The sequence below is a fragment of the Polypterus senegalus genome, chromosome 1 (genome assembly GCF_016835505.1).
Source record: "Polypterus senegalus isolate Bchr_013 chromosome 1, ASM1683550v1, whole genome shotgun sequence".
In the NCBI taxonomy this organism is placed as follows: Eukaryota; Metazoa; Chordata; class Cladistia; order Polypteriformes; family Polypteridae; genus Polypterus; species Polypterus senegalus.
This window is the reverse complement of record NC_053154.1, coordinates 247387540-247413090: the sequence shown is the minus strand read 5'-3', so window position 1 is coordinate 247413090 and position 25551 is coordinate 247387540. Positions and strand designations below refer to the sequence as shown.

The 25551-nt window shown below is 37.1% G+C and overlaps 1 protein-coding gene across 1 annotated transcript in view; it reads left to right on the top strand.

Moving 5' to 3' along the window:
- The window catches only part of bicc1b (BicC family RNA binding protein 1b), a 394885-nt gene that overhangs the window by 344557 nt on the left and 24777 nt on the right, over positions 1-25551 (top strand). Inside the window, exons 15-19 of the mRNA XM_039771563.1 lie at positions 3595-3754; positions 4135-4174; positions 5398-5552; positions 8807-8963; positions 13360-13520. Of these exons, the coding sequence (XP_039627497.1) occupies positions 3595-3754; positions 4135-4174; positions 5398-5552; positions 8807-8963; positions 13360-13520 (673 nt within the window). The remainder of the gene's footprint in view (positions 1-3594; positions 3755-4134; positions 4175-5397; positions 5553-8806; positions 8964-13359; positions 13521-25551) is intronic.

Below are 25551 nucleotides of genomic sequence, written 5' to 3'. Positions count from 1 at the left end.
TTTCTTTAATTGCCGGTAAGGCACATTACCAAAGGCACAAATTTGAACGTTCACATAGAAAATGTAATTTCAATGTACCTGTACTTCTTAAAACGTTAATGTTTTACTGTTTAATAATTTATAGACTATAATTTATTATTTTTCCCTTGCACTCAGTGACCAAACCTATACACACACATATAGACACATACAAACATACACACAAGTATATGTATGTGTATATATATATATATATATATATATAACACATACATACATACATACATACACACATATATATAATTTGTGTGTGTGTGTGTATGTATGTATGTGTGCGTATATATGATGTAGATAGGTATGTATGTGTATGTATATATATATATATATATATATAGCCGCTTTTCCACTGCATAGTACGGCACGACACGGTTCAGTACAGCTCACTTTTGCGGGGCTTTCCACTGGGAACAGTACCTGGTACCTGGTCCTTTTTTTAGTACCACCTCAGCCGAGGTTCCAAGCGTGCCGAACCGTTACCAAAATATGACGTGTAAACTCTGCTGGTCACTGATTGGCGGAGAAAATCGTCATTACTGTGTCACTGGCTATTCTTTTCTTTAAAGGTACAGACACGCGAAGTTTCGAAAGTTCTCCAGCCACTGAGTGTTTGTAAACCGGGAACAATCACATCCCACCACTCTGAAGCACGGTTAAATGTCCAAACAGATAGTCTGTTGCGGCGACTTTTTTGCAAAATGTGGAAGATCTGTAATATACAGAATCAGCATTTTAATGTTACACTGGCAGTTAAGTTCATTTTATGCTTTGCAACAGTGATAAAAGTTAGCTAGTGATGTGCTTTTTAGATGCTTAACCTTGCGCTGCCGTCGAGCTAAAGTGTTGTCGTTGTCTGCGTGTTGTTGTAAAAGTTCCACGGTGTCACGGCAGTAGAGGCGGCGCAACTATAACGACACGTGAATAATCCCGCCCACTCTAAAGCGGTACTAAACTGCAGTCGAAACGCAAACCGAGCCGAACTGAGCCGAACCAAGGTGAGCTGTACTGAACCGTGCTGTGCCGTACTATGCAGTGGAAAAGCGCCTTTAGTGTGTATATGTAGATATGTATATAGATATGTAGATACTGTATAAGGATATGTATGTGTATATGTATGTGTGTGTGTGTTTATATATGATGTAGATAGGTATGTATGTGTGTGTATATATATATATATATATATATATATATATATATACAGTATATGTATATGTGTGTATATGTAGATATGTATATAGATATGAAGATATGTATGTGTATATATATGTATATATATATATGTATGTGTGTGTGTGTGTGTGTGTGTGTGTGTGTGTGTATATATATGACAGCAGCAATCCAAGCTGTGAGAAAACAGTAAAAAGGAGGCGTGTCAGACGTGGTACATTTTCTGATGCAGCTACCGAAAACAACTTCGTGACGCTGCCGCCAAATACACAAAACAATTACTTTGACAATCATGTTACATTATTTTTAAAATGTTTCCTTTTCTTTTTCATAACTTCTTTAACACATGACATCGCTGCGAAGCGCTGGTATTTTGCTATATATATATATCACAGCGACACTCATAACAGTGATAAAACAATTACATTGACAATCATGTTACGTTATTTTCAAAATGTTTCCTTTTCTTTCTCTTTCCTTCTTTAACACACTACTTCTCCGCTGCCAAGCGCGGGTATGTGTATATATATATATATATATAATATATATATAGATAGATAGATAGATAGACAGAGATATATATATATAGATAGATATGAGAACAACATATATAGATATATATATATATACTGTAGATAGATATGAGAACAACATATATAGATATATATATATAGATAGATATATATATAGATAGATAGATATGAGAACAACACTCATATCAATGACAAAACAATTACATTAACAATCATGTTACGTTATTTTTAAAATTTTTCCTTTTCTTTTTCGTACCTTCTTTAACACACTACTTCTCCGCTGCGAAGCGTGGGTATTCTGCTAGTATATTTCATAAAACTTACTTGTTATAAAGCCACTGATTGTGTACTTTGTGAACAAGTAGCAGGGAAAATGGATAGTTAAATGATGGAAAGTAAAATACATCTATCCATCCATTATCCAACCCGTTATATCCTAACTACAGGGTCAAGGGGGTCAGCTGGAGCCAATCTCAGTCAACACAGGGCGCAAGGCAAACAAACCCTGGGCAGGGCACCAGTCCACTGCAGGGCGCACACATGCACATACCCACACACCAAGCACACGCTACAGACAATTTAGATTCAGCAATTCAACTAACCTGCATGTCTTTGGACTGTGGGAGGAAACCGGAGTACCCGGTGGAAACCCATGCAGACATGGGGAGAACATACAAACCCGGGACTCCTAACTCCGAGGCAGCAGCGCTACCCACTGCATCACCGTGCCGCCCAAAAGTAAAATCAAATCTATCTAATTTTATCAAATATACCAATTGTCTAAGCCAGATCTTTCACCCATGAATTCAACTGTAGATAAGCAGTGGATTTAAAAATAGTAAAAATCACGATTTTAACTTTTCGTAGGGAGATAATGCTCATTAATTTAAGCAAAATTATTAATAAAAGTGACACTAATTTAAAAAAAGTCAGTCAACTTCTGTGTAAAACTCGCACCATACCAGAGCGATAGTAACACAGCTTAAAATAGGTGATAACAGTATTCATATTTGAGGCATTCATAACAATGAAAATGTTTACAATGTATGTGTGAAACAATCTGATAGGTATTTGCTTATGAGGAAGGAGCCATGTTTGACAAGGTACAAGAGAAAGCAGAGAGGAAGAAAAAATTGTTTTCTGTTTTTGCTTTAAGATTAACTTTCTTAAGCTTTACTGTGTGTATAGCTTGTATTACTCATTTTATCCTTCTTTTTGCATTATAGTTAGTACACATAGCAGTATAAACATTTGAATGCAGTTGTATATGTATTGACTTAAGAAATCCAAATGTATATTTCAGTTTTTCGGACACTGCTTTTAATAAATTTTGCCTTGTGTTCGTCCGACTGCTTACTCTTGAGCAGCAGTTGACATTTACTGAAATATATATCAAAAACATGCAGTATAATGTCTGCTGTCTAGTCCTACTTTTAGCTTATGAATCTCTCTGGTACAGGTCATGCTTTTTCAAGTCATGGACTCTCCGCACTTTCTAGTTTGATCTGTAAGCAGTACCTGGATGTTTTAATGTTGTGGATAGAAACAAATCTGACCACTTCTCAGTTTTTACTTATTGCATTAAAACAATTAGACACAAATGTGCATTTTTAACAAATTATGCAAATGTTGTAAAAAGTGCTGGTTGTTGAGTGATGAAAAAATCAGTATAGAGTAACCAGTTTGTTTCCCTTCTACATTCTAAGCATTCTGCCCACTATAGATTTGCCAGTTTATTAAGTTACAAGCCGATGCTTAACTGTACCCAAGGTAATATATTGTTTGGAATGTAGTTGCGAGAAAACTAGATATATATCAAAATATATAGGAACTAACCTTTTTTTATATTTCATTGTAGCACATCAGACCGGTTACTATCTGATTCTGAATCCAGTGCATCTGAAAGTCCAGTAACTGATAAGAAAGCCCCCGGAAGTGAGAGAGCTGCTGAAAGGGCAGCTCAGCAGAACTCTGAAAGGATACGATTGCCACCACAGTCCTCATTTGCTAGCATGCAGGTAATGTTTTCAAATGACTTACAATTCATTACTGACTGCGACATAATAATGAAAAGAAATTGTTTCAAATATTGTGCAAAAAATTGTAAAATAAAACTAATTTAGTAGTGCTAATGTCCAGATACATAACATTTAATTTTCTTGGCATAGGTAGACAGTATTATTTTTCTTTCTTGAACTTAACACATTCTATTGTGATATTCGCTGTTTTGTTATTCATTGATTGATGACTATAGGAAAATGCTGCATGTTCAGTTATGGAGTTGGAAATGCGCTAAAATTGTTAGTAATTACAGGTTTATTCAGATTACTCAAATAATGAACTTCCTTCCATCTGTTAAGAATAATGTTCTGTGTTTTTATTTTATTTTTCTTTCCAGACTTTCGACTATGAACAAAAGAAGCTGTTGGCAACTAAAGGTATTACATATAATTGCTCTTTTTTGGCATAAGTTTCATTAAATGATGAAAGGAGCAAACACATAAAACAAATATATTTTGTTACTTTATTTCTACAAATTAGAAGGACACATTATGTATAGATGAAAGACTGATAAAACATAAGCTTCAATCCCACCTGTACAGGCCGCATAACATGTCTGCGGTTCCAATATCTTTACTTATGCTGTTTGGATAATATTCGTATATTGAGCTCAATTTTTAAGTCAGTAATTAGTTAGCTAGTTAGTTAATTATTCAATTAATTCATTAGCTTATTCCAAGTGTCTATGGTTCTCTGTGCAAAGAAAACTTCCTAATGTTTGTGTGAAATTTACCCTTAAGTTTCCATCTGTGTCCCTGTATTCTTGATGAACTCATTTTAAAATAAATGTCAATCCACTGTACTAATTCCCTTCATAATTTTAAATATTTCAATCAATGTAAACTTTTTTTTTAAACTGAAAAGGCTCAGTTGTTTCTTTTCATCATTATTCATCCACTATAGTCCTGGAATGAGCCTAGTTACTCTCCTCTGGACTTTTTCTAGTGCTGCTATGTCATTTTTGTAGCCCTATTCTTATAAGGTGCATTTCTACTAACAAGCCCAGGTTTTGTACAAATCTTTTATAGCTAAAAATCTTTTTCCGGATTGCATGTTGAAGGAATACAAACACAATACTGAACACAAAGCACTGTGTACAAATATACATTCATCAATTTGTGTAATACAGTATTTACTGTTTCTAGTTTTTGTAGGGTTCTTCCACATAATAGAGAGAAACTAGTAACATGAAATTCTACTCCAATCTTCCAGCTGTTTTGCGTCAGTTTGGCACATTATTTCATTTTGTAACCATAAAGAAGGAATTATTGTTATTTCAATCTGTATTTCCTCCAGTCAACCTAATGTTATATTCATGTATGTATGTATGTATTTATTTCTGAAAATAAAATTTATTAAAAAAAAGACTTTTTTACTATGCTAAAAAAAGAAAAGGTGAGACGTTTAGTCTTAGTAGACTTCATCAGGCCAAGACTGCACACCTTCAAGATGCATTAAAGGTTGCCCATTATTACTATTATACTATTATACTATATTATATTATTATTTCTGTTAGTCTATGACTTTATGATAAATAATGTGCTTCTTTGAAGTCATCTGTCTTTACAATGTCTTTCTAAAATTATCTTGTTTTGCTTAGCTATGTTAAAGAAGCCAGTGGTAACTGAAGTAAGAACACCCACAAATACCTGGAGTGGTTTGGGGTTCTCAAAGTCAATGCCAGCAGAGACTATCAAGGAACTAAGAAGAGCTAATCATGTTTCATATAAACCCACTATGACAACCACATATGAGGTAGGGTTGAAATTTTTAGCTTCAACGTGATGAAGCAGCATTTTATTCATGAAATCTGTACTTTCACCTTATTTCTAAGGGCTCATTTATACTTCACGCGACGCTTGCTGCAGCGGACGCTCCTGCTACGCAAGCGTTGTAGTGTTTATACTTGCGCGCGTTCTTTACGTAAATCTGGAGGAATCCACCAGGTGGCAGTGCGAGATATTATCGTGGTGAGAACATGTTCGGCTTCTCTGTGTTGTGAATTGCCTAGAACACCTATTAAATTCCGATAACACCTTACCGCAATATCTCTGAAAAGGATGTTTATTGATTAAATCCATAAATCCAGGGATGTATGTGTCCATTCCAGGAAGCCTTGGGCACGAGTGAGAAACAGTCCCTTGACGAGGCCTCAGCTCATCGCAAGGTGAATACAAGCACACACATACACTAGCGTCATTTTAGTGGCCCCAAATCTGCATATCTTTGGAAGGAAACCGGAGCACAGTGTGGAATACCAGCAACATAACTCCCTGCGAGACAGCAGTGCTATCGCTCCGCCACTGTGACACCCCCATGTGTGTAATTATTCCCCCATGTGTGTATTTATTAACAGTATTCATTATTTAAACGAAATTATATGTAAAATGTAACATACACATTTTAATGCATTTCATCATGAAAGTGATATCAAGTATAAATCTAAAGATTCTAAATGTGCATAGAGTTGGAATATCATACATTTAATTTGTTCTGTTTGGCGATCTATTGCTGCTTTCCGCTGCTGAAGCAAAATGCCAACATACAGATGCATTCGTGGTGCTTTTATATTCAAGCGTCACATATTCCCGATCGTAATGACATGATACATTTTAAAAGTCTCACATACCATCTTTTGTGCCATCTATTTTTTATTGTTTTACTTTACCTGCTGTCAGGTCCAAGAAGCTCATAGCGATTAAAAACTGGGATGACGTTTGCGACCGTCTGCTTTAATGATAAAGTAAACTACGAGGTTAAAGTGGAAATTTCGAGATTAAAGCCGAAATTTCCACTTTAATCACAAAGTACACGTTTTCACCGTGTCTTTTATTTTTTTCTCAGTGGCTCAAATATAATGCTATACATTATGTTGCTGTTGTTAAGTTGCAAAAATTAAAAAGTAAAAAAGACATATATAAATGACACAATACATTTTAAAAGTCTCACATACCATCTTTTGTGCCGTCTATTTTTTTTTTTGCAACTTCACATCGGCAACATAATGTATAGCGCTGTATTTGAGCCATTCATCAAACAGCAAAGTGCGCATCGATCCCGAAGGATCTCCATAGAGGCTTGCTGTCACATGTAGATAGTAAACAGAGACTCTGACGTCACGTTCCGACACTTAGCACACTGCGCCCCCTGACTTTTTGCTGGTACTGCAACTCGCGCACGCGTCGCGTTAATTTCTGAGGACCTGCTCAGAGGACGCGTGAAATCAACGCTGGGAACGCGTGGCAGCCATGATGCAGGCGCGTACGCGTTCTGAGCCTGAAGTATAAATGAGCCCTTAATAGTCTATTTATTGTGTCCTTAATGTATTTTAGGTTATAGACTTATTTGTATGTAACTGCTAAGGTAAAAGATTACCTGCAGTACATCTTACTTAAAAAACTGCATTGAATCCTTATTTTTTTAGTTGGTTTCCCACAATTGCTATGTAACTAGGCAACAAATATTCACTTGTTTTTTGAGTGAACCAATTCATTAATTTCTGAGGAAATTAAAAAATATATATTTGTGTCAAAATATTTAATAATTTTTGAACAGTGTTATAAAATGTATCAGTATATGATGTTTTTCTGCAATTCATGGCAAAAATTGTCGTTATGTCATATAGAGATGCACCAATGTTATTTCCCTTGGCTATTTTTTTTCTTTTCAAATTCTTGATTGTTATGGTCAAATCAGATTTGAAATACCATACAAAATAAAATTTCTTGATAAACGCAAAATACTCATAGACTGCAAACCTGAAGACATATTTGTTATGTACTTTAAAGCAAAATTATTTATTGTTGACTGAAGTAAACATATTTGTCATTATAATGTAGTTGGTGCAACAGTGGACAAACCACCATTTCTGTAAATTATGAATTTTGGCTAGGAAAAAGAATAAATCAAAGAACAAGGCATGTCTGTTTTTATATAATGGTTATTGAGATCACCTGATCACCCCAAAGATATGTTACAGGATTTACTTGAAAATACATAAAAAATGTAAAGGAGAACCAGAACATACAATATCAGATTAGTGTGCCTATGTAACTGTAAGCTCAAGTAAAACTACAGTGAATTTCCAAACATTTTTTTTCAGTGGGGGGCAACTTAATTCATTTCTTAGCCATTACATCAGGCACTCCTCTGAAAAATGCATTTACTCTTCATGCCCCTGCAAGAGACTGACAGAGGTGCTAAGCCTTAGCAGAATTCTGCAAGACATGTTATTGATCAACATAGGTGCACCTACGCTGTGTTTACTTCATTGAATGCAAAACACAAAAATGACTTGTGCTTTTAGACATTCTGAAACAGTAGGGTAGCCTTTCCCCATTTGTATTCTGCATTTGCTTTACCAGGAAAATTACAATTCTTCCTGTTTTCTGGAACTATTAAACTAGTCCTCACACGTGCACAAAGCAAAGGTGCACAAAACTATTAAGGGTTTCAGTTGCTTTAATCAGGCATACTTACTTTAGTATTTAAGTGAAATATGCTCATACCTTTGTACCAAAGATATAATGAACACAAGTGCTTGAAACATTGGTCTGGTCAAAGCAAAATTTACTATTCTCCAGTATTCCATCAGCTTATCACCAGCTACTGTGCACTGTTTTTAATAGCAAGTTTCAAAATTCTTTCTTTTACACTCGTATAATCCTTATAGTACAGCAATACATTTTTTACATAAACAGAGCAATCATTTTATATGAAAATATTATGGGCTCTCAATTATTACCTTGCTGATTCTGCTGCTTTGTTTATTATATTTGTTGCTGTTAATTATGGTTTACTTCAGGCTTTGTTTTTTATTAAATTTAATTTATATGATTTAGCACTCTTCTGATTTCAGAATTAATTATAATATTTGCATTTTAATTCATAACAATGGTGTCATTATAATTTAACCAGTTTATAAAACATTGTCTTTTAAATATGTATTGTATGGCTTTATTAGTAAAATTTGTTTGTTCTTTTGCATTACCCTCTTGCCACCACCATAGAGTGATCCTCTGTCTATTTCAAGATCGAGTAGTCGTGAAGGTTTAGGAAATGGCAGTGATTCTGACAACTGGAGAGAGCGCAATGGCAGTGGCCCAGCTGGTCATTCTGAATTTCCATCATCCATGAGCAGCCCCAAGAGAAAGCAAAATAAATCAAGTAAGCATTATAGTAAATATTCTGTAATAATTTAAGATAAAAATGTCCATCCATCAATTTTCAGAACTTTCTAAATTAAGTTTAGGGTTGGAATATAAATAGTAATATATTGTGTTTTTATATATGTGTGTATATATATATATATATATATATTCAACTTTATTTTAAATGGTGATGGTTTTTCTCTTCTTTACTGTATCACCAACATTTGCATCAGATTTGTGTTTCAGAGACATTCTTGAAAAGGGTTAAGATGAGCACTTCTGAACAGCTCTGTACACACAATCACAGCAGGAAGGCACCTGTCGTCAATACGTCTGATGTACTGACAAGAGACCGCTTCCTGCTATGTGTATAACAGAATAAGCAGGCTTGCTATTGAGAAAAGAATGGGGGCGGCGAGGGGCGGTTCATCACCAGCCCCACACACAATCCCCTCCACTACAGTATGCTGCCTGCAGCGTCCGCTAACCGAGAATGAACACAGTACGGCCAAACGTGGGTAGTGAATCGCCCACCACTGCCCCCATTCAACAGGCAGCCATCCGAGGCACACTACAATGCTACCCCCCGCTGCCCCGTTCACCTTCAATGGCCTCCGTTCAGCTACAACCAAGAATGAAAAGGCAGCCATGTGTGGTGGGCGGGCAGTGAAACCGCTTGCCACTGGGAGCCGCCCGAGGGACACTACACTGCAAGAGCAGCGAAATCGCCTCCCTGCAGCCTCCATTCAAACACTGCTTGCTGCGTCCCCAGGCCGAAGATGACGAAGTGGCAGTTACTGAGGCGCATGCGTCGCAGCTGCAGCCCCGTTCGTAAGTCGTAGGTTGGATGTCTGTAACCTGGGGACTACCTGTGTGTGTATGTATGTGTGTGTGTGTGTATATATATATATATATATATATATATATATATATATATATATATATATAAAACAACAACATTTATTTATATAGCACATTTTCATACAAAAAGTAGCTCAAAGTGCTTTACATAATGAAGAATAGAAAAATAAAAGACACAGTAAGAAAATAAAATAAGTCAACATTAATTAACATAGAATAAGAGTAAGGTTCAATGGCCAGGGTGGACAGAAAAAACAAAAAATCTCCAGACGGCTGGAGAAAAAAATAAAATCTGTAGGGATTCCAGACCATTAGACTTCCCAATCCCCTCTGGGCATTCTACCTAACATAAATGAAACAGTCCTCTTTTCGGATTTAGGGTTCTCACTGAAGGACTTGATGATGATGGTCACGCAGACTTCTGCCTTTTAATCCATCCATCATTGTTGGAGCATCATGATGCTTTGAGTAGGTCACCACAACAAAGAAACCGGAAAAAGAAACAGAAGAGAGACTAGGGGTCAGTACGGATTTTAGAGCCACCATGAATAGTTATTATGATGAACTGAACATTCAGAGTATCAGGATTAAGTATATATACACTCACCTAAAGGATTATTAGGAACACCATACTAATACTGTGTTTGACCCCCTTTCGTCTTCAGAACTGCCTTAATTCTACGTGGCATTGATTCAACAAGGTGCTGAAAGCATTCTTTAGAAATGTTGGCCCATATTGATAGGATAGCATCTTGCAGTTGATGGAGATTTGTGGGATGCACATCCAGGGCACGAAGCTCCGCTCCACCACATCCCAAAGATGCTCTATTGGGTTGAGATCTGGTGACTGTGGGGGCCATTTCAGTACAGTGAACTCATTGTCATGTTCAAGAAACCAATTTGAAATGATTCGAGCTTTGTGACATGGTGCATTATCCTGCTGGAAGTAGCCATCAGAAGATTGGTACATGGTGGTCATGAAGGGATGGACATGGTCAGAAACAATGCTCAGGTAGCCCGTGGCATTTAAATGATGCCCAATTGGCACTAAGCGGCCTAAAGTGTGCCAAGAAAACATTCCCCACACCATTACACCACCACCACCAGCCTGCACAGTGGTAACAAGGCATGATGGATCCATGTTCTCATTCTGTTTATGCCAAATTCTGACTCTACCATTTGAATGTCTCAACAGAAATCGAGACTCATCAGACCAGGCAACATTTTTCAAGTCTTCAACTGTCCAATTTTGGTGGGGTCTTCTGCTGTTGTAGCCCATCCGCCTCAAGGTTGTGCGTGTTGTGGCTTCACAAATGCTTTGCTGCATACCTCGGTTGTAACGAGTGGTTACTTCAGTCAAAGTTGCTCTTCTATCAGCTTGAATCAGTCGGCCCATTCTCCTCTGACTTTTAGCATCAACAAGGCATTTTCGCCCACAGGACTGCCGCATACTGGATGTTTTTCCCTTTTCACACCATTCTTTGTAAACCCTAGAAATGGTTGTGCATGAAAATCCCAGTAACTGAGCAGATTGTGAAATACTCAGACCGGCCTGTCTGGCACCAACAACCATGCCACGCTCAAAATTGCTTAAATCACCTTTCTTTCCCATTCTGACATTCAGTTTGGAGTTCAGGAGATTGTCTTGACCAGGACCACACCCCTAAATGCATTGAAGCAACTGCCATGTGATTGGTTGATTAGATAATTGCATTAATGAGACATTGAACAGGTGTTCCTAATAATCCTTTAGGTGAGTGTATATACTAGCTAAATACCCGCGCTTTGCAGCAGCGAAGTACTGCCTTAAAATTATTATTAAGAAAATTAAACCTTTTTAAACTGAGGGAAAATATACCAATAATTATTTGTTAAGGATCTCTTTGTGTACCACGTGTACCTCCGGTTGTAATATGACCAAGCTGTGTGCTGAGCTTACTCTTGAGCATGCAATGTACAGTTATATATATATATATATATATATATGTAGATATAGATATATATAGATATATATACAGTACTGGCCAAATGTTTGGACACACCTCCTCATTCAATGTGTTTTCTTTATTTTCATGACCATTTACATTGGTAGATTCTCACTGAAGGCATCAAAACTATGAATGAACACATGTGGAGTTATGTACTTAACAAAAAAAGGTGAAATAACTGAAAACATATTTTATATTCTAGTTACTTCAAAATAGCCACCCTTTGCTCTGATTACTGCTTTGCACACTCTTGGCATTCTCTCGATGAGCTTCAACAGGTAGTCACCTAAAATAAAACCATTAAATTAAAACCGTTAAATTAAAGAGTAATAAAAATGCATGTAAAAACAGACAATAACTTTGAATAATGTTAGCATTTACTCCCCCGGGTGGAATTGAAGAGTCGCATAGTGTGGGTGAGGAACGATCTCCTCAGTCTGTCAGTGGAGCAAGACAGTGAAAAAAGTCTGTCACTGAAGCTACTCCTCTGCCTGGAGATGACACTGTTAAGTGGATGCAGTGGATTCTTCATGATTGACAGGAGTTTGCTTTGTGCCCGTCGCTCTGCTACAGATGTTAAACTGTCCAGCTTGATTCCTACAATAGAGCCTGCCTTCTTAACAAGTTTGTCCAGGCGTGTGTGTGTATATATATTATGAGCCGGAGGGCTGAACGCACCTCAAATAGAGACAAACGCCCCTGGGAAAACCACAAAGCCTGAAACACAGACTACCCTCACATTGCTCCTTATCCTTGCACTATAACGTGTAATACAAGCCTCGCGTGGTACTCCGCCGACTTAAAAGCAGTGCGCAGCGCCTGTCAGATTTGGAATTGATTGTTTGCTTTTATCTCTCTCTCTGCTCCTAGCGGAACTGTCATCTCTGACTTGTCATGGAGCACGTTTAAGCTCATGTGTTTGCAGTGTTTGAATAAAAATCCTTCTTGTTTCTACGACCTCCTGTGTCTCCGTGCAAATCTGTGACCCAAGCGTGACAATACAGGGTCATATATATACATATATATATATATATACATATATATATATATATACACACACACAGTGTGTTTGGTTGGTGCCTCCCCAGACATCGTTGTTTGGTGACCCTAACTTGGGCACATCTGAAAACCATGCTAGTTATTAATGTAACTTTTTTTGCCTTAACATTTTAGCTAATGTCTGCACATTAAACTTAAGGTTAGTTAAAATTAACATTTTATTTAAAGACCTACAGGTTACAGTCATTTGGTCTGGTGTGATTGAGTGAGTCTGAGTGAGTGTGCCCAGTGATTGACAAGCAGATCATCCTGGGATGATTTCCTTCTTCTGCAGAAGCTGATGGAATAGGTACTGACTTCCTGAGACACTGAATTGGATCAAAATGTGTAATGGGTGGATGAACAATTTTTTTTTTTTTTTTAGTATTTTTTGTTCAGTGTATAATGTGCTGTGTAACAATAAAATAGCTATGCATACATGCAGTAATAGATTACATTTTTAATGCATAGTTGCCTTCATTGATTTTCCACATTGCTACTAACCTCATCTGTTTTATTTTGAAGTGGAACACTATCTAAGCAGTAGCAACTACATGGACTGCATTTCCTCATTGATGGGTAGCAATGGGTGCAATCTGAATGGCTCCTTCAAAGGATCAGATTTGCCTGAATTGTTTAGTAAACTTGGACTGGGAAAGTACACTGATGTCTTTCAGCAGCAAGAGGTAGGTCTTTTTCTAATTAAGTAATTTTTATCTTTTAAAAAGTGACTTTAGGTACTGTACTTCACATAGAAAACGTTTAGTAGCTTTCAAAACATTTATAGACATTTGTATGACTGGCCACAAACTTGTTGAATAATTTTCAAGCCATTTCCCAGTTAACCTTGCAAAATGGTGAGAATTTAATCAGCAGCTTAGCTGCAGGTTGAAAAGTTAGTTTCTGTAAATTTCACTCCATGTCCCTTCTCTACAGAGGTAGCGGCATAATGTATCCCTCTCTAGCCCATAACTCTCAACACATAGTAGTTAAGTACAGTATGTCCATGCATTGAAGTGCTCTTGGTCACTGCACCCAGCTGGGCTTTGTTTACATTTGGCATGTTAACTCATTGTTGCAATACTCAGCCACATCGAACTAACAGTGCAAGCAAATAATCTTAAGAATCCCACTCTCATTCTCAGATCCCAGAAACCTGCAACACATCTGTTCCTATGTATTTTCAGCATGTGCCATTGGCGCTATTTGTGGTGTCAGGTATGATCCATTTTGCATCGATTCTATTCTTCTGAGTTGTCATATGGCAAATCCTTCCAGCATCATGCAGACTCGCATAATTAAAATTTGCATATCTCTTCTTATCTTGACAATTAAACCTGCAGTTTTACAAACTGATAAATTAAGGTGTTAAAGATAGCACAGGTCTGCAAAGTTAAACTCATGAAAAATTGTTTTAATTGTGAGTTAATTGCAAATTTTTGCTTGCATTCATGAACACAATACAAAATACAATTTGAATGTTTTATGTGACATTTAATTACAAAATTGAAAAAACCTTTAATTAAAATTTAACATATTACACAATTTATTAAGGGTGGCATGGTGGTGCAGTAGTAGCATTGTTGCCTCACAGTATAGAGACCCGGATTTGTGTCCCGGGTACAACCTGTGTGGAGTTCTCCTCATGACTGCATGGGCTTCCTCTGGGTGCTATGGATTTCATTTACTATCCAAAGTTATACATGACAGGTGAATTGGCCCTTGTGTCTGTGTGTGTGTGTGTGTGTGTGTGTGTGTGTGTGTGTGTGTGTGTGTGTGTGTGTGTGTGTATGTATGTGTGTGTGTGTGTGTGTGGTGGTGGGGGAGGGGATTCATCCTGCTATGGACTGGCACCCTGTCCACAGTTTGTTTCTGCCTTGTGCAGCCCCAACAAAAACATGATACAAAAATGTATTTATGTATGCAAAATTTTTAGTCAGTCTAATATGTAGACACATATATAAGTAAAAGAAACAATAATACATATTAATTTACTGTAGTTACATATAACTTGTCTAGTTTTTGTCACTTGTTAGTTTGTTTGTTTTTTTTTTTTGATCCAAAACTTTTTTGGTAGCCAGTCATTTGTACACTTTTTCTGATCCGTCACCATAAATCATCCAGCAGTAGTCTGCCATCATATTGACATCCCAAAGTCCCTGGTGCCTTCTTTCCATGTCTTTGCTATCATGATGGAATCTTCCACCCCCTTTCCAAGATTTTCAGGGAAAAATTCCAAAGACAAATCCAAAATGTGAACTTTATTACTCATTTTACAACCCAGTTCCTTAAAATTAACATACATTTTACACAATTTCATTATCATTTGGATCATTATTGTTACCTACAAACTTAGAAATTAATTCTTAGGTACTCAAACCTCCTGTACCACGTCATTCATCACATCATGAAATTCTGCATCAGAAGCCAGTTTTCTAATAACAGAGCTGGTAAAAATGCCTTCTTTCCATTTAGCCTCAGAAGAACCCAGAAACTTTTAGAACAATCCATAAAACTGGCTCCATCTTTTTAAAGGGATTTTATAGACTGCTTCCTCAAACCAAGTGTAATATGAAGTGATGGTAGCTATGCTTTATCTGGATCCACCAAACTAGGTCTGATAATGCTTGTTGGCACCATGCTCTGGCTTTTTTCTGGCTGACCATTCCTTCTGAACCCTGTAGCATTTGCCTCTGTTGTTCCATTCACAGAGAAAAACATGGAAGCTGTGCGTACCCTGTATGCAGACCCAGTAAGATGCACATAATTTTCAGGTCCCATATATGACAGTGCTCTTAGTTTTTCTTCTCAAGGTTCCCGTAAGTATCTTTCAAATGCACAGAATGAGCAACAGGTATCGATATGTATTTTTACCATTATGAAGAAATACACCCATTAGGCTTTCTTTAGATGTATCTATAAATATTGTCCTTCTGCATTGTATTGTCTGCCAAGTTTCTGCACTAGGCCATTTACGTCAGAGCAGTCAACTAAAGATTAATCTTTCTTGAAATATGCTGCAAAATCTTCTTCTCTGTTTCAGTACCAAAGGAAAATTGTGTCTGGATGCAGTGTCTTTTTATATTTTAATTGGGATCCAGGAACTATGCAGCATCATTGAGAAGGTCTAGATCTCTTACTAAATAAATAACTTCACATTGAGTGAATGGCTATTGATTTATACTTGAACATTTTGGAACAAATTCTTTACCTGAAGTACCCTCTCCTTCAGAGTGAGTTTCTACAAAATCAAGACTGCCAGGTGGTGTAGAGATTGATACAGTAGGTTCATGTGGTACAGGTCATATTGCTAATGGAAGGTTAGAACAGTTTCTTTATGATTGTTTCTGTTGTATTCTTAAATTTTGCAGAAACAGAAATTCTAATTGTCTCGTATGATTTTTGAGTTCACTCTGAATATTTGAAATACTAAAAGCAATCGCTGCTTCCAGGACTGTTTGTCCTGGTCACCAAATTTTATTACAAAGTAGACGTGATAACATTTTTTATAAAGTTTGTTATGTACTGTTGCTGATTTTTTTTTTTTTTTAAAGTGTAGATTTTTCACAAACAGAAAAAATCATAAGGACTATTCACACAACCTCTCAAGGCCATAATATGAATTAACAGTATGAATATGAATTAACACCACAACAAAACCAGAAACTCCACACTAAGCATTTACAAATGCACTGGTCAACTAAGTCATACCGAAGTACATCTGCTACACTCCAGTGAAGTGCATCATTGCTGTGGGAAGGACAGGTCAAGAAATGTTGCTACCTGCTGCTAGGACTCTTTACCACATTCTGTTCTGGCTATATTCTGACCTTTTTAAAAAAAAGTACATGGAAAAACTAGCTATTGCTTTTAGCATAGGTTTCAATAATAGAAAATATAAATTCAAACGTCATTAAAATAAAAAACATATTGATATTTAGTTATAATGCAGAAGCACTAAATAGTAATAATGTGTTTTGTGAAAAAATGTTATGTAGGAAAAAATTATTTCCATTTTTTGAATTTAGCACCCAAAAATATTTAAAAATCGCATGAATTAGTCGAAATTTTTTCAGTAATATGCCTGTCTAATTTTGTCATTGATTGTGAGGCAATTAAAACTAATTAAACACTTAATGTAGGAGTCCTTATGTGTACCATATACACACTTAAAGATTATGGTGGTGTACATTTTACTCCCTACCATTATTAAATGCATCATTTCTTAATTTGTATGCAAAATCAAAGGCTATGGTTCATTTTTTGAGTCATTACTGTTTACCACCTGACAGCCATAACTAAAGTGGCCATCTGGCTACTGAAATGAAGAAAATATACTTTATGTATTGTTTTTCTTAATCGCAACATATTCTTTTTTCCTTCAAATGTATAATGCCATGTTACTATGGTAATACACTGAGTAGCTTCCATGTCTGTTTTTAAAGATCATTTACTTTAAATATTTTTTGCTTTAATGCTGTTTGCTCCTAGAAAATTATGTAGCTATAAGATACAAGGACAATTCGGTAAGTATTTCTAGCCAGACAAATCCTAAAAGTGCTGTTAAATTTGTAACTGCACTAAACAGAAATCAGTTGTTGAACAAAAAAGGAATTCGAACTTTCTACATAGAGGAGCATCTGGCATATGGGCATAATGGACATAGTGTTTTTGCAGTTAAAAACCAGTGAATGAATAAGCATATAGTACAACCAAAATTGTCTAACTTCCAGTAAATGGGATATAAAGATGGTTGGATAATGGAAAAGCTGAATACTGTAAAACTACTTAAAATGTACAAGTTGTTAAATTTTCTGTTTATTACCAGTTTCTGTGAAAATGCAGTACATTATTTAAATATAAAATAGCATCATAAATAGCAAGGCATTTGTAATAATGTATTAATACAATAAATTATCTATTCCAGTACCCTGACTTGAGTCACTAAATTAAGTAATTGTTCATACAGCCCATTTCAAAAATCATTATATCTTCATGGCACTGGATAAGAAACAAGACTATCACTGAGTCAAAAGACAGGGCCTACACAATTCCTAAGTTTTTTCACTTAGTGGGACAGCGCAGCTAGTCATTAACAGTAGGTTCAGAAGGAATGGCCCGAATATATATGAGTGCTAATAAATGTTTAAGCAGCATCACATAGTTATATTGCATATTATTCATTCAGAGCAGGAGTTCTTATACTTTCCAATCTGAGGACCCAAATAAGGAAAATGATACCAAATGGGGAACCAAGAAGAAGATTATTATATTATTATTATTATTATTATAATGACAGCAGAGGCATACATAGACGAAGCACAATGGCCATAAAATAAACAGTAAAAATGTGTGTTGCTATTCAAGCATATTTCTCATATAAATATTAGTGAAAGAGAAAAGTGTAAATCAAACATTTTTAATAAAATTATCATTATTCAAAATAGGGAATATTTCCCTGCGGACCTCACAGTAAGGTAAATACTTAGTACAAGCTTTAATCAAGTTGAGATAAATTCATTTATCTTTATAACAGGTATATAAGTTTCAACAATATGATGATTTTTGAATAGATTGCATGAATGATAACTTACTGACTCAAGTCATGGCGCTGGATAATAAACAAAGAACAGTGAACCCTCGTTTATCGCGGTTAATCTGTTCCAGACTCTACCATGATAAATGAATTTTCGCGAAGTAGGATTCTTTATTTATAAATCGAATATTTTCACAGTTAAGAGTATAGAAAGCCTGTTTACAACCTTCTAAATACGTTTTTTAACATTATTAGAGCACTCTAGACATGAAATAACACCCTTTAGTCACCATTACACTCGTATTTCCCAATATATTAGACAAAATAAGAGAAAATAAGACATATTAGACGTTACAAATATCATATTATTACTAGGCTCACCCGCCTTTTAAGGCAACCGACTTTTATCCTCAATTTGTATGCGCTCCATGTGTACATCAGGTATGTAAGTGTAGGGAATGAGAACATCAAAGTGCCCCTTCATAACATCTCCCGAAAACCTAAGTTTTTTTATCCCCTCGAGTGCTTGTCCAAAGTCGTACAATGTCAGCCCGAATCTTAACCACTAAAGACAGAGTTCCATGCACTAAATAAGCTATAGATGAAAATAAGCAAGCACCATCTCCCCTGATATTTACTACGCGGTGAGGCATTTGTACTCCATCAACATTAATTATTTCTAGAGACATAATTTTGTCTATTTTTCCAGCGCATCGCGCACAAAAGCAAGGGAACGATGGGAGCACCAGAACTCTGCTCACATCGCGTCGCTTGGTACCGCAAGTAGTAAGTCTGTGATAAGCGGAATACCGCTACGCTTTGCACTCACGGGACAGAAGGACAATCCCGACCACTTTTATATAGTAGATTATTGTACTGTACATTTAATTACACACACACACAGTTCTTACACACAACCACTAACCTATGAAGGCACGACCTCAGTAGGAGAGTCTTCAGGTGGTGCAGTATCTTAACTTCTTCCGCTGAAGGAGTACTAGGAGTAGGCAGTTTGTGTCTGGGTGCGCGGCTGAAGAACATCTTGATAGGCAGTTGCTGGCGCTGTCTTTTCATATGTATGAGAAGAGTTTCACCTTCTCCTGGATAAGTAAGCATCTTCCTCCGGCGCTTAGTTTTATTGTCAGAAGGCTTAGAAAAAGCAGCACGTTTAGGAGCCATCGTGGGGCTTAGATAAAAGTTCTCAGAAAGCGCATGCGTAGTGACGTAAGCGTGTATGAGAAAAAAATCGCGATAGAGTGAAGCCGCGAAAGTCGAAACATGATATAGCGAGGGATCACTGTAGTCAAAGCAGGATTAATCAATACTGTTTATTTACCTTGTCATAAATTACTTTATTTTTTTAATGTTTTTTTAAACAAACTCCATCATTAACAATATATTATTTTGAATGAGTTTATAAGTTGTTTAGTGTATTCCAGTTTCCATTTAATCCAATAAGCTGAGCACAAAAGTTGAGTCCTGTAACAAAATTATTCTTAAAACAATGTATGCAGTATTTTTATTTTATACTGGGGATAGAATAAATCTTTTTTTTTTTTTTATTAATTTTATTACAATCAATACATACTGTAGCAATCAAGTTTTTATAAAAAAGAATTATGTTAAGAACAGATCGGTCCCCACCCCTGAGAGAGAGAGCAAGCCAAACGGTGTAAAATTTAAGGCTTGTAAAAATACCTAAATTAATAAATTCTCTGTGCTTAATAAACTTATTTTAAAATATTACTGATTAGATCCTGCCATGTTTTGAAAAAAGTCTGTACGGATCCTCTAACTGAGTATTTGATTTTTTCCAATTTCAAATAGTATAACGCATCAGTTTCCCACTGACTTAAAAGAGGAGAGTTTCAGTTCTTCCAGTTTATCAGAATAAGTCTGCGTGCCAAGAGTGTAGTGAATGCAATCACAATTTGTTTGTCCTTCTCCACTTTAAGCCCCTCTGGAAGAACCCCAAACACAGCTGTTAATGGGTTAGGAGGGATTGTGAGTCCAAGGCTGTCTGAGAGGTAATTAAAAATTTTTGTCCAGAATAATGTTAGCAGGCCCAGAACATGTGACCCAGTGAGGCTGGGGCTTGGTTGCAATGTTCGCAGGTTGGATCATGGCCTGGAAACATTTTGGAGAGTTTTAGTCGAGACAGATGTGCTCGATATATAATTTTGAGTTGTATAATTGTATGCTTTGCGCATATGGAGCTCGAGTGAATTCTCTGCATTGCTACTTTCCACTCCTTTTCTGATATATTAATTGAGAGGTCTTTTTCCCAGTGTCCTCTTGGATCTTTGAAAGGAAGGGATTGTAAAATGATTTTATATATTGTAGAGATGGAGTCTAATTCCTTAAAATTCAGCAATATTTTTTCCAGCGTGGATGAGGGTGCAAGATGAGGAAAATCTGGAAGGTTCTGTTTAACAAAGTTAAATAGAATAAATCTTGATGAATAAATTCACAAAGAGTTCTGTCTGAAATTCTTAATGCTACTAATTGACACCATCTTGAATGCTAAGGTCCACAATACAGCCTGTCTCACCTTTTCAATGTGTGATAGTATTCATTCAGCTCTCATTGGTCCGACAAACACCTCCTTCACAGTATCAGGAGTTTGATATTTATCAGACCACTTCAACATAGTGTAACAAGAAGGTACTCATCCTTGCCTAGGCACATTAAACTTAATACAAAATCTTCATGGCACTTCAATTATAGATGTACTGTGGATTAAATTTATGCCATAACGGCGAACATGTGATGAGGCACCAACCAGTTGTACATGACAACTGAAATTGCAGTTTGAATAAAATGCTGCCTTGATGCTATATATAACTCACTCCCACCTTACTGTCAGACATCCACAGCACCCCGAAAATATGCACATTCTTGTCCCACACCGATTGTTTTCATTTTGATATTTCCAATCAGCACCATCCCTTCATCTCACACTGTCTGTCATTCCCTCTTGTCTTTTCTTGTCATTCAGTTTGACTGTTTCACATGTTGGTCTTATGGGGAATGTTAATTATTAACTGCTCAAAAAAATTAAAGGAACACTTTGAAAACACATCAGATCTCAATGGGGAAAAAAATCATGCTAGATATCTATACTGATATGGACTGGGTAATGTGTTAGGAACAAAAGAATGCTACATCATTTGATGGAAATGAAAATTATCAACCTACAGAGGGCTGAATTCAAAGACACCCTGAAAATCAAAGTGAAAAAATGATGTGGCTGGCTAGTCCATCTTGCCGAAATTTCACTGCAGCAACTCAAAATCGTACTCAGTAGTTTGTATAGCCCCCACGTGCGTGTGTGCATGTCAGAGAATGCCAGGACATGCTCCTAATGAGATGACTGATGGTGTCATGGGGGATCTCCTCTCAGATCTGGACCAGGGCATTACTGTTGCTGGACAGTCTGAGATGCAACCTGGCGGCGTTGGATAGACCTAAACATAATGTCCCAGTGGTGTTCTATTGGATTTAGGTCAGGCAAGCATGGGGGCAAGTCAATGGTATCAATTCCTTCTTCCTCCAGGAACTGCCTGCATACTCTCACCACATATGAGGCCGGGCATTGTCGTGTACCAGGAGGAACCCAGGACCCACTGCGCCAGCATAAGGTCTGACAATGGGTCCCATGATTTCATCCCAATACTTAATGGCAGTCAAGAGGATGTTTGGCCTGCAGGCCACCCTCATGAAGTCTGTTTCTGATTGTTTGGCCAGAGACATTCACACCAGTGGCCTACTGGAGGTCATTTTGTGGAGCTTTGGCAGTACTCATCCTGTTCCTCCTTGCCCAAAGGAGCAGATACCGGTCCTGCTGATGGGTTAAGGACCTTCTACAGCCCTGTGCAGCTCTCCTAGAGTATCTCACTGTCTTCTGGAATCTCCTCCATGACATTGAGACTGTGCTGGGAGACACAGCAAACCTTCTAGTAATGGCACGTATTGATGTGCCATCCTGCAGAAGTTGGACTACCTGTGCAACCTTTGTAGGGTCCAGGTATCGCGTCATGCTACCAGTAGTGACACTGACTGTAGCCAAATCTTAAACTAGTGAAAAAACAGTCAGAAAAGATGAGGAGGTAAAAATGTCAGTGGCCTCCATCTGTTAAACCATTCCTGTTTTCAGGGTCATCTCATTGTTGCCCCTCTAGTGCATCTGTTGTTAATTTCATTAACACCACAGCAGCTGAAACTGATTAACAACCCCCTCTGCTACTTATCTGACCAATATCCCATAAGTTTCATTGACTTGATGCTATACTCCGATTAAAAAGTGTTCCTATAATATTTTTGAGCAGTATATTTTCATACCATAGTAACAACAGCAACAAGGCATCAGTGACACTGCTAACAGGCTACACCTCAGATTGCAAGCTACTAATATAATATATAGTATAATAAATGTAATGCTAAACCAAGGTCACTGTATCTCTTGTATACAAAATGTGTACTTTGATGAACTCGTCTTATTTTACTATACAGTCATGTGGTAACCTATCCCAGACTTATTTATGACCCGATTTGGGTGGCAATCAATAGTTTAAGAAACACTGATTTGGAGAATTAATAATGTTAAGGTCTCAAGTTGAGCAAGTAACAAATTTTTCTTGGGACTTTCAAATGCCAATTCCAGCCAACACAGGGCACAAGGCAGGAACCAATCCTGGGCAGGGTGCCAACCCACCACAGGACACACACAAACACACCCACACACCAAGCACACACTAGGGCCAATTTAGAATTGCCAGTCCACCTAACCTGCATGTCTTTGGATTGTGGGAGGAAAACGGAGCGCCCGGAGGAAACCCACGCAGACACGGGGAGTACATGCAAACTCCACGCAGGGAGAACCTGGGAAGCGAACCCGGGTCTCCTAACTGCGAGGCAGCAGCGCTACCACTGCACCACCGTGCCGCCCTATTCTAGAACATTTCAGTAATTATTTGCCACAATAATGCTGATCTTTCTGGTCATAAAATGATAGCTGTTGATGAGAAGAATTTATAATTAATTGCAGAATTACAGTATTTGAGGGTTCCTCTAGAGTGTCTCTTTCTCTTACATGATTTGGCTCAAAAACTAATCGGCACATACTCATCTCATAATACAGCTTAACTTTCGAGTTTATTTTTCTGTCCAGCTATTTTAGCTCTAGACCGTCCTCAATAAACTGTGACACACAAACACACACTCATCATCGAGATATCAATAGTTTTGGATCAGGGGACCCTAAAATGTTAAGATCCGTCAAAATAATGGAGATCGAATTTTTTCTTGAATCTAAAACTTTTGCTCCACCCCCAGAGATGATAGTTTATGGTGGGGAAGGGAGAAAAGCAAAACTTTTACATTTTTTGTTATTAATTTATGAAACACCCAAGTCCTGTCTCCCCCACATTATTACTCAGTGTTCTGAATCTTGGATTTCTGAGGAGTTGAGGAATGTACCCACACGCAGAGAAACTCTGCAAACAGATCAGGTGCATTCATTTATACTCTGATTCTTAGTTAAAATCTATTGAATGAAGATAAATGTACAGGGAGAGTTGTGGAAAACATGGTTTACAAAATATTTGGTCAACGTCCAGAAAGTAGCTTAGTGCAAGTAATCTGCTGTTGCCTGAAAATATTCATTCCTTCTCTGCATTTTCTCAGTGCTGCCTATCGTTTATCTTTTTCGTTATAGCCCCAATCGCAAAGAAATAGACAAAGCAGACTACTTCCAAATAAACATTTTTATTCATGAAAAACTCTGTTCTACATAATATATTTATGCACAGTCTTCCGCACAAGCAGGTGACATAAGTGCAAATGTGAACATGCTTAATTTGTCTCATAGCTCTCTACTCCATCTTGTGGATAGAAAATTAATTGCAATATAAGCTAAGAGATATGATGCTGCTGTCATGGCATGTTATATGACTTGATCTCATAGTGCAATCTCTTATTTAGTGGGCACTGTACAATTTGAGCATATTTTTTTATTTATTAAATGCTTCTGTCTCAAGCTGTTTTCTCACTAAATAATGGTTGGATTAAGAGAGAGAATATGCATCTTGCAGATTTGGATATTTAAACTGACTGAAACTGAAGTATTTAACACTGAAATCCCTGAGGCTTACGATTTTTTTCGTTATCCCTGACTTCCTTAAATTTTCCTGACATACGCCATTGAGTTTGCTGCTCCTTAACACTGCACTAATAGCCCACTTTTTTTTTGCAAATGTGTAGATTAGCAGAGCACAGCCTGCTATGCCCTCCCCCCATTCAGTCAGATGAAGGCATCACCCTGCTGCAGTCCTCACAGCTGAAGTCTGTGTTGAAGTGTTTGTATGGAATTATATAGGTAATCAAATGCAGTGATTTGAAATGCATACATTTCATGTGTGTCCAGTGTCTACAGTGATCTGGGTAAATATAGAGTAACATAGGAAATGCGAGGCAAGAGATGCTGAACACACAACTAAAACAGAAAATGTTTTCATATGTGATAGTAATAACATAACTTTGACATGAAGTATCCAAGAAAAAAATATCCAAGATTCACTTTCACAAAATGTGTAACAAAACAAATATGCTTTTATTCAAGAATAAAATCAAACATGACATGTTGCTGAAGCCCAACTATCATTCTGTACAAAGTAAAAAAAAAACATTCACATGCATGTGGATAACCTACCACTTAGCTGCTTTGAGGTAATAGGTTTGAATCTCATGATGTCTCTGCCTTTAGTGCTTTGAGTAGTTAGCTGCTGTTGTTGTTGTTGTTATTATTATTATTATTATCTATACTAATAAAAGGCAAAGTCCTCACTGACTGACTCACTCACTCACTGACTGACTGACTGACTGGCTCACTCACTCATCACTAATTCTCCAACTTCCCGTGTAGGTAGAAGGCAGATATTTGGCAGGCTCATTCCTTACAGCTTACTTACAAAAGTTGGGCAGGATTCATTTTGAAATTCTATGCGTAATGATCATAACTGGAACCGATTTTTATCTATTTACTGTATTAGAGGGATCACACTCCTCAGCCTCCCTGGAAAAGTCTATTTGGGGGTTCTGGAGAGGAGGGTCCGTCGGATAGTCGAACCTCGGATTCAGGAGGAACAGTGTGGTTTTCGTCCGGGTCGCGGAACAGTGGACCA